General features: G+C 44.0%; 1 protein-coding gene across 4 annotated transcripts in view; it reads left to right on the forward strand.

Annotated features, from left to right (window-relative positions):
- vegfc (vascular endothelial growth factor c) overlaps window positions 1–10,904 on the forward strand; it is a 17,405-nt gene extending 6,501 nt beyond the window's left edge. For 2 of the 4 annotated variants that reach the window (XM_011612341.2, XM_029851177.1), the window contains exons 2-7: window positions 3,189–3,417; window positions 3,868–4,058; window positions 6,777–6,916; window positions 8,319–8,458; window positions 9,171–9,495; window positions 10,326–10,904. In XM_011612341.2, coding sequence (XP_011610643.1) covers window positions 3,189–3,417; window positions 3,868–4,058; window positions 6,777–6,916; window positions 8,319–8,458; window positions 9,171–9,495; window positions 10,326–10,434 — 1,134 coding nt within the window. In that variant the 3' untranslated portion in view covers window positions 10,435–10,904. Of the gene's footprint in view, window positions 158–3,188; window positions 3,418–3,867; window positions 4,059–6,776; window positions 6,917–8,318; window positions 8,459–9,170; window positions 9,496–10,325 lie in introns of all 4 variants that reach the window. The other 2 variants (XM_011612342.2, XM_029851176.1) reach the window with 2 other exon arrangements.

Here is a 10,904-nt window from a genome sequence, read left to right on the forward strand (position 1 = left end):
TAATCAATTATTTCATTTTTTCCCCCAATCTTATTGGAATAATCAGAGGGGGCACCTCAATCCGTGCTTGAACGTAGAGTCTCCAACGTGAAACGCTGTCAGCAAAAACGACAATTTGAAGAATGAAATCAATCCCGCTGTTCCGGACACATGAAGGGTGAGTCAGCGTTTTTTAAAAGATGGCTGCTCGGCGTGGACCCTCGAAAGCTTGACCTGTAGACCTCATCGGTCGCCGGGCTCGGTCCTACGCTGTGTGGGCCTGGTTGGGGGCAGGGGACCCTTGAATAAAGGTGACCGAGGGTCATTGAGGATAGAATGTATAATTAAGTGAGGCTGTCACAGTTGAGGGGCCAAGAGGCATTAAGCTTAACCGGGGCCTTGTTGAACTATTTACTGCTTTGGTTCGATCCCTATTATAGTCCACATGTTTGCGAACATGATGGTATTTATCTGAAGCATGGAGGATCATATAGAGTTGCTTATTTTCTTCCCGTTACATAAAAGATTTCCTTTACAGGAGAAGAAGAAGCTGGGATTTGACAAAATGGACTGATCAAAGCATCACGGCCCCATGTGGCTCCAAACGCTGTTTCTGGGTCAGTTGATGGCTAAATAAACACGTGCACGCAGATCCAGGGAGGAAAAACAAAAATCAAACCAAAGCTACTGACCCGTGAGACCACCAACCGAGTCTGCGCTGTTGTGCTCAATAATTTAGCAACACACTCTCACACACACCTGAATACACCCGCTCGACACAACCTGGTGGTTTATCTCTCGTTTGCTGCCTTTATTTGAAAAACGGTGGAGTTTATGCTGCATACTTTCCGCTGCTGCCGAGCAGTGTTGTTGAAGAACACAGACAGACCTACATAATAACCTATATATTAAAAGAAAGACACAAGAGGTTGAATTTCATCTGTAGTGTACTGATATACAGGATTTCCTTGTCCAGCGTACCAAAGGACATAAAAATGAGGCAAAAGCTGATTTTCAGGGTGTTTGAACTTCTCCCCTAAGCAGGAGCAGGGAGGGATGGGGGCATCCACAATGCTGAGTGCTATGCTGATGAGAGGGCTGTGGTAAATTCAGGGGTGCCCCCTGTAGAAGGGCATTCTGGGTGCTCTCTTTAATATGCGAACGTTGTAGGGATGTTACTCTACCTCCTTGGCCTGTGGGGCTCTGGTGTTACTCCATTAAAGATCCTCTGTGCTGTTCATCCCTACTAATCTAGTAATACTCTGCTGAATCTAATGTTACTCAGGAGCAGGTCATTTATTTTGGAGGAGACTGTTGTTAATAATTACACTGTACAGCCTGCTGTAGCTCCTGTAGAGTAAGTCCAGTTTATGGTTGATAACACCCACCAACGATGGTTAGAACGTAAACTTGATGACGCGGCCTCATCGGCATTTGGGTGTGCAGGCGTGGGTCAGCAGGCTGAAGAGAAGTGGGCCGAGCGCTCATCTTTGAGGGACCTCAAGCGCGTTGAGAGGTGTTTATTGTGCGCCTGCTGAACCAAACTGCTTGTGGTTTGGCAGTTTGAAAGTCCAGAAGTCAGTCACAGAGAGGATGGCAAACTCCCAGATTAAACATTGATATTAGCTGCTCCAAACAGCAGCTTTGAGCTGAGTGGAGGGAGGGAAACTTTATTTGATGAAGAAAGCATTGCTATAAACTATCAGACTAGGTGCCAACCTTTTATTTTGGAAGAACTCCGCTTTCTTTTCCGCATAAGGGTCCTAGTCCAGCGATGGTCTAGGGAGGGATACACAGAGCAATAATATTTTATTATGGTAGTACTGTAATGGATGAGAGGGCACTGATGCTGTTGACTGTCCCACCTGTTCCCCAGACATGAATCATGTAGCCACAACAAATCAAAAACTATCCAGGAGATGACCGATGCCCTAATCCAGGCCTGGGAGAAGCCTCTCCAGGAGACCAGCTGTCATTTTATCAGGATCATGTCCCAATTGTAGGGAGCTCACGCAGACAGATGGGGCTCACCCCCCCCGAGTCGCATTTTGAGTTGTCCAGCTGCTGTTGAGTCCGAATGTGATCTTATTTATCTTTACACTGAATGTCTTTTGCGTGATTTCTTACGTCATTCAATAACACAGTGTAATCATTGAAGATTTTCAACTGGAAAATTTTACATTTTTAAGGTCTGGGTTGTGTGATGTTCCTCTTTATTTCTATGAGTAGTGTCTGTGTCCAGTTTCTTGAATGGAAAGGCTTTGTTTGAAGCAAACAGACATTTTTGAAACAGCCAGCAGAGTCAAGTGTGTGTGTCGCTGTAATTTCTACATATTGAGTATCAAAATCTACTAGCAAAGTGGGAAGTAAGCACCTTTTTTTTGTAGGTGAACACAATATCAAAGGCCTGTTTGTAAGACCTGGTTGTAAGGTCAAGGGTCGAGGATAGTATTGGGTTTAGTTTAGGGTCAGGAAGTTAGCTGTGATGGTTTGGGTTTGGGTAAGGAGCTTAATGATGTCTACAAAAGTCCTCACAAAGATAGAAGTACAGGGATGTCCGTATGTTTGTGAGTGTGTGTGAGGGAGAGAGATCTGAGTTTTTCCAGCAAACATTTATATTGTTCGGATTTGATTGATTGTGTGGATTTTGACATTTATCAGTGAGCCGGGCAGGACAGGAAGTGAGATAACATTCAAAGGGCTCAGCCATAAATCTGTCAGACAAGAAGAATTCAGTCAATTGTCTGAGCACACAGGCAAAAAGAGGAAAAAAAAATCAACAACCCCCTCCCCCAAAAAACAAACAAACAAAAAATATAGAAATGTCTGTTTACTGGTTCGGCTCATGAAGACTCCAGTGTTATTTCACTCTCCTACTGCATTACACGTTATATCGCTCTGCCAACCGATTAAGAGCTTGTTATTTCAAAGTGATCTTTCGGAGATCTCAAAATAAGGATTTCAGCACTGAAATTCATCAACAATGAAACAATACAATTGATGGTAACATTAGCATAACAACCAGAATGTGCTTGTGTGTATATAGTCAATGTGGTGTGTGTGTGTGTGTGTGTGTGTGTGTGGATGCATGAACTGGGATGCTTAAATTCCACCATGCTGATCCATTAGGGTTGCTTCTTGTGGTACCTGCACAGAGAAGGTGAGAAGGTGAGAAAGGATTCTCTCTCAACGCTTCTCTTCTCTTTAAGGACTCTCTTCCAAGGCCAGACATGGAGCAGAGGTTGCGTTCCGCCTCCAGCGTTGATGAGCTGATGACCCTCATCTATCCTTCCTACTGGGCCACTCTGAAGTGCAACTCCAAACTCTCCTCAGTTGCTGCATCATCCAGATCCCGCTTCGCTGAACGGCAGCAGCCACCAGCTTCCGCGGAGGATCCAGTCTTTTCTGCCGTCTACCTCAACTTGGATGTCCTGAAAAGTACGACATTTGATGTCAGATTTCCCTTGAACCAAGCAGCCATGGTTTGATTCTGTGTGAGTGACTGGTGTGTGCCTCATAATGGACTAGGGGGTTCTTCCAAGTGGCGACCCCTGTGACCTTTATTAGGAATAAGTAGCCCAGATATGTTTGGTCCCTCAGGACTGTATAGGTCAGAAGAAGCGTTTTAACCTCCAAAAGTTAATAAACCCCAGATTATTCTGGAAGACGTGCCTCTGAGTTATGAACGTGTGTGGCCAGTGATCTCCGCCAGTTAGCAGGTAGCCTCTCTGCTCCCAGCGAAGCGATTGGACGACGCCCACCTGTCCACATCGTCCACCTGTCCACACCATGTTGTCACTTGTGCCTCGGATTTGCGCGACGTCATCTGTGTGCACAGCTGCAGCGTTTGACGGCTGTGACGTTTGACTTCCTGCTTGTTTTACGCAGGCATAGAGTCGGAATGGAGGAAGACACAATGCGTTCCCAGGGAAGTGTGTGTCGACGTGGGCAGGGAGTTTGGGGCTCCCACCAACATATTCTATAAACCACCATGTGTGTCCGTCTACAGATGTGGAGGATGCTGCCACTCTGAGGACAAACAATGCAGAAATATCTCCACAGGATACCTCAGCAAAACCGTAAGTGGGTGTGTGGGAAATCCAAAATTAAGTCTTTATCGGCATTATATAAGCATCTTGGTTTTATGTATCCATGCATGAGAAATACAGGGTGACAGGTCAGGGCAGAAGGGTTTTTGGGTTCTCCCAGCCTCTCCAACCAATCTTGAAAGAGCTTCAGAGGACAGGAGCAGAAATTCAGACGTGCAAGCGTGACTGAGACCTTTTCACACAGATTTAGTGCTTTGATTTTCATCGTGTCAGTCTTATTTAACCTTTCTTGAATTACAGAACCTCCTCTGTTTATTGAAACAAGATGTAGTGTTTTTTTTTTTTGTGGAATTCCTTACGAGAGACTCGTGAGCTGTGTGTGCGTGTGTGTGTGTGTTTTGTGAGTGCGGTAAGCACTCATAAGGTCAGAAACTGAAGGCTCCTTTTATTACAACCTAATTAGGAGAAGGGAGAGACACAGTATTGAAGTCATCTTACAGTCTGAATATGAGTCATTGAGACTAATTATTTCCTATTCAATCCGTTCAACTGTGGGATTAAAAGACTGAAGCGGCTCTCAGCATTTCTTTTTTCAGGTCTTTACAATGGCGTTGCGTAAGGGGATGTATCTTTGTCGGCACCGTGTGAAAGCCCAAACCAATCTCCTTTTGTCCTTTCAGGGCCACTCTCACTCATTGTTTCGCGCCATTTGACGCTTCATGTTGAATTCTAAAAGGACAAACGTGTGTTAATATTTTGACTTAAATAAATAAATAATAGAACAGTGGTGTAAAGTGCAGCAAATTTGTAAACGTGAACATTCTTGAAACCTACTTGGCAGAAACCTGTGAAATGTAATATGCGCCAATATAGGTTACTTTATAGTACATTTCATGCATACATTTTACTTCAGGTCAGTTTTATCCAGTGTCTATTATCCAAGAGTGAATACATTTAGTGCAGATATACAATGCTTACTCTACAATTACCCAAAAGACACAACGAGTGTTCATATATTTTTCTACAAATGAAACAAATCAAGAGATCCAAAAGGAATTATGAGCCAGGGGCCAGATTAATGCCTCGGCAACGACAACAAAAAAACACCGAAACAACATTTACCATGTACAGAGAGAGAAGATTGTACTTTTAAGTGAAAACCAACAGTGTTATGCTGGAGAAAACAAGATTCAAAGGGACGCATGAGAACAAAAGTATCATTGGAACTTTATTTAAAGAGCTAAAAGTCTGTCTCTACCTAGAAATTACAATCCAAAGAGATTCAGAGTCAGTTAATTCAGGTATTCAGCAGTCTGTCTGTAGGAGGAAGCTGTTTAGGAAACCCATTGTTTTGGGTTTCATTCCTCAGGCAGGATCAGAAACAGATTATGGAGGGGGTGTGAGAGGTCTTAGCTGATGTCCTGTGCCCTATGGAAGAAAGGCACTCTGATAAAGGTCTTGGACAGAAGTCAACCCCCATGATCCTCTCTGCTCCTCTCACCACCCATTCACCTTTAGAATGTTATCGGGGGGGGGGTTGTTGTCACTTCAGTTTCCTCATGATGCTGGTACTGAGAATGTTTCTCATATCCCAGAGGTGTTCATGGAGCAGGCGATAATGTGTGACTGTCTGTGGCCGTTCCCCACTCTCTCCACCGGGGAGGAGCTGACAAGTGTGCGCAGAGGCTGAAGTCTACGATCATCCCCTTAACCTGAGGCACACCGGGGTTGTTTTCCCTCAACATTGTTAGACCTCCTCCCTGTACGTGGTTTCATCGCTTTTGCTGATGAACTCAGGAAATCCAAGCTCCCCCAGCACATAGCAGGGTTGAGGCCAAGCAGAGGCAGTTTCAGCACTGAACAATGAAGACAATCGACGTTTGCCAAGCTCCTGGCATCAGTAGCGTCTTTATTTAGGTGCAAAAGAATGGAGTGGGAGCGGTAGCTGTGGCGTCCCCACTTGAGCCGCTGCAGCATTTCACCATTTTTAAAAAAAATGGTCCAGCCAGTCACACCCTTATCTGTTTTTACTCACCCTGTAGGGTGTTTTAGAGTGGTGTTGGCATGATGGATATGTGGTCAGAGTCTCTAAGTCGGGGGTGGGGACAGCTTTGAATGCCTTTGAGGTGTCAGCAAGGAGCAAATCTAGTGTGTGTGTATTTTTTACCCCTGGTTTCACAATCTACATCCAACAGGAATGTGGGGAATCCAGCTAGTGTGATTAAAGTTGCTAACAAAACTACACAGCTGTCAGGATCTACTGGTTATGCTGCTGCTCTTAGTACACATATTTATAAGCTAATATAATCAAGTGTTTGGTTTGTGGAGGAAACCAAAGGCTTTTCTGTGGCCCAGAATCACATTATTGTTGTTTTACACTAACAAATGTGTTGTATTCTGGTTCAAATGAAGCTGTGTCCCCCCTCCCAAAAAAAAATCCATATCCAAACCAAGTATAAATACATTTGTTATTGGAATAATTGTGTCCTGATTGGGTTTAATGAATGAATGAGTTAAGGTAGCCTTCTCAGATTATCGTACATTTAGGGAAATTTGGAAGTATTGATCTAAAATCGGGTGAATTTATCCTACAAATGCCATAATTATCGCACAACTGGCCATTCACAGCTAATTCATCCAGCAAAATTGAAAAAAAAGTGGTCACTGCATTTGCATTGTGCTTGAAAATTCCCCTCATTTTTTAGGATGCTGCTTCTCATTAACGCTTGTATTTTGCTTTCCCTTCAGCTTTTTGAGATTACAGTGCCGATTACACAAGGGCCCAAGCCAGTAACCATCAGTGTGGCCAACCACACCCAGTGCAGCTGCCTTTCCAAACTAGACATCTACAAACAAGTTCACAGCATCATCAGGAGAGCCCTTCCCCAGTAAGCACCTGTACTGCTTTACTACATCCTTTATTCAATGGAACCTTAACACACTCTTCATCCTCTTGTTTCTCTCTCTCACACACTCGCATCTTTTTAAGGGATGCAAGAATACTAGTTGATGTTGATTTTTTAGCTTTTGGATCCACGTGGAAAAAAAGCAAAAAGGAATTAGTCAGCAAAAGCCAAACAGTCAGGCAGCGCAAGCAGTGGCGCCCAAATGGGGATCAGGTCGACAGCATGTAAATGTTGAACTTTGATATCAAATTTGTCCATTTATTGATGGGTAAATTTTTCCCTCACTTCCTTTTCAAGGACTTGGCTGTGATCCTGTCAATCCAATTAAGTCTCTTTTCCAAGGCTTTGAGCTTGGCCTCTCATTGATCCATTGTGTAAGCCAGAGTATTATTATTAATACTGGCTGCCATAATTTGCAGGTGTGAGTGAATGAAGTAACTATATTAAACTCAGTAGAAGGAACAAGGAACACGGAACAAGGAAATGTGACAACCATATTCAACCGAAGAAAGGAAATAACGTTGTGCTTTATTTACAATGTCTAACAATGGAAAGGGAATGAATCCCCAAGCAAATCTACTGTCTTACGGGACTCAACCGGATGAGCCGACTGGGAATCAGGTCAACAACTCAAATAAACCAAACTGATGTCATTCAAACGGGACCAACAAGCACAGACACGCGCTTGACACAACAGTCAAGCAGAGGAGGGAAGGCGAAGCAGGTTTAAATACACAAGGAGACACTTACAGGCAGGTGAGACACATGAGGGTAATTAGGATCAATTAGGGTTAGGACAAGGACACAGACAAAACTCAGTCATCAAAGGGTTTCCAGACATTTGATGCATCGTATCTAGAACATTCCATATTTGTCATCATGGCAGTAGGGCCAGGCGTAGGGTCAGTCTGAGCTGCCACTGTTGATCAACCCAACCTGGACTCTTGGTGGTGGGGGAAACCGCAGCCCCCAGAGGAAACCCACAAAGAGCAGCATATTAACCCGACATAGAAAGGGCTGTTGTAACTGGGGATGGAGCCCAGCCTTCTTGCTGTGAGGCTATAGTTTTTCTGGACAGTGTTTATGGCTCCGTTTTTTACCTGCCAAACTCTGTCATACAATGGTGGCAGAGAATATCTTACTCATTATGATGCACACACACACACTCGCACACTTGGTGAGCGTGAGTAGAATATAGCATCTACACAGGCCAGGACCTGGGGATTGAACCAGGCTTACCCTACCAGGAGAGTGCTGTACCTTATGGCCATGCCGTCATCCTTTCATAAAGTGCATTGCTTGCAATTTAATAAAAAAAAGAACTGAAAGATGCATCCTTCTTCCATCCTTCTTCCTTGACCACTCTGGTTTTTCTCTGTTGAAGGTGTTCGATGGCAAACAGCAGCTGCCCTCCTGGTGAGACATGGAACAGTCGGCAATGTCGATGCGTCAGCACGACTACTAATGTACGACACAGCCCCTCCTCTCCACCTCTAACTTCACCGAGACCCCAACAGCACCAAGGTATTAGCAGAGATATATTTATAGGTATACCTTCACAGTAGCACACAAGCTACTGTAAATGGGCCAATAATGGGCCACTTCAGCTACCCTTCGTCTCCATTTCAACCCTTTTCTAAGGACATTGACTCACTCGCCTGTCAGAAAAATTCCCAACTTTCTCAATATGTGTGTCTGGGAAGGTATGGATGATGCATGACGAGCCTGCAAGCCAGCCCGTCTACCGATGACAAGTCTAGCAGAGGTTTCTTGAGGAACGGCGATTGTGCTAGGCCGCTGTAGCCTGATTTCAGTGACACATACAGCACTATCATGAGCTACCTCTTCCTACTGCCAGTGTTATTTGCAGCATAGCCTGTTAATGTGAGGGCGTGGCTATGCTAAATGTTGCTAAAATATGCAACAAATATCAGATAAATTTAGCCCTACTTTGATGTGATCCCTCCACTTTATTTTACCAACACAACTGCTGTGTTTATTTTCTTTAGCCCTTCTTTTGTATCTTATCCAATTATTTTTTTGCTTAAATCTAGTGTGTTAGAATGCCTAATTAACTGAGACTGAAATGTTGCTGAGCAAACCTAATGACCCTCTGTGGATTTCAGTAACAGGGTAGGATCTGCCTCCTTAAACTGGTATTCTTCTATTCTTCTTCCTACCTGAGTCACCGAATGACTCTATTCCAGACCTCACAGTTGCCCTTCCTTCTCTCCAGACGTGTTCTCTACAGATGTATGTGGCCCAGATAAAGAATTCGATATGGAAACCTGTCAGTGCGTGTGTCAGCGCAACGTTCCGACTAACAACTGCGGCCCCCACCACCACCTCGACCTGAATACCTGCCAGTGCGTTTGCAACACGCTGCCCGGTTCCTCCTGCCCGCCAAACCATGTCTTCAACAAGGAGAGCTGTCAGTGCATGTGCACCAGAACATGCCCGAGGCACCAGCCGCTCAATAAAACCAAATGTTCCTGTGAGTGTAACGAGTCACCAAAGAAGTGCTTCCTGAAAGGAAAAAGGTTTCACCGGGCTACTTGCAGGTAACGATTGAATTTTTATCTTCCACATATGGTTCCATGGTTATATTTGACCTTTGGTTCCATTTAATTACATCATTTTCAGCTAAAGTGTCACACACACACACACACACACACACACACACACACACACACACACACACACACACACACACACACACACACACGCACGCCCACACATTTTAGGTGAAGTTCTTGTCTGTGAGTAGTAAGTGGCAATAGCAGGGAACTGGTGTGTAATATAAGATCTCATTGTACTAATGACTTTGTCTGGCTGTCACTTAACCATTTCCTCTTCCCACAGTGGAGGAAGTTCACACACATACACAAATCCATCTACCCTGTCTAGTTGTGACCCCTTGTTTCAAGTGATTTATGAGTGTAATGTCGCAGCAGGACTGGTGTGTCTGGGATCGGGCACTTATGTGCCTTTGCTTTCATCGTAGATAAATATTCTGTGGTCTACCAACGGCAAATCATCCCTATAAAACATCATGAAATTTGATTGTTACCTTTAATTCAGATAAGCAGGCTGTCAGTTATTCTGATATGAGCCTTGAAGCTAGCAATATTTGACAATATAATGGAACAAATGATGCCAGATGCATGAACAAAAGAGTCAAACACCACATCTGTGGTCTGTCTGACAGGAAGTCCAGGTCCCAGTCATGACTGGATGTAGGTTCTCCTGGTCCTGACAGGCAGAATCATAGGAAAGGCAGAGCTGTAATCCTAGACAAGTTTGTTATATAAAGCAAAATATCATCTGCATATAGAGAGTAACGTGGTGTTACTCCTCTTTAATGGCATTTGATTTGTCTCCTCTGTTCCAGTTGTCTCAGGCCTCCCTGTGATGCGAGGAGGCAAAGGTGTGACCCTGGTTTCTCCTTCAGCGAGGAAGTGTGCCGCTGCGTGCCGTCCCATTGGAGAAGGATCGACTGAGCATCAGCAGGGGCTTCTCTGAGAACATCACAACGAAGTCATAGAAACCACAACAAGTAGACGTTACCGACTCTCGTTTGGAGACCTGCTGATTCTGCGTATCCTCATCAGCTGAACTGGCAGCTAAGGTGTGAATCCTGATGATCGAACCATCGGGAAAGTGATGAGACAACAGCAGTTTAATGGAGGAGATTCCCGCCTAAACCCAGAAACGGTGGAAGAGTTCTGAGAAGAACTGGTGCAGGACAAGGAGAGAAAAAGACGGAACATTCGTAAACAACTGTCTTTTCAAATATGCGAATTATGGCAGTATTCTTTATGTCAGATATTGATTACATAATTTATTAAAAGTTATTTTATCATTCGCTGCAATTTCTTTCTTTTTTCCTCTGAAATTACAGTGTGATCAATATTTTTGTATCATGTACCTTATGTAAAATAAAGTGTACTGGATGTTATGTATTACTAAC

This window comes from Takifugu rubripes, chromosome 17 (assembly GCF_901000725.2).
Source record: "Takifugu rubripes chromosome 17, fTakRub1.2, whole genome shotgun sequence".
In the NCBI taxonomy this organism is placed as follows: Eukaryota; Metazoa; Chordata; class Actinopteri; order Tetraodontiformes; family Tetraodontidae; genus Takifugu; species Takifugu rubripes.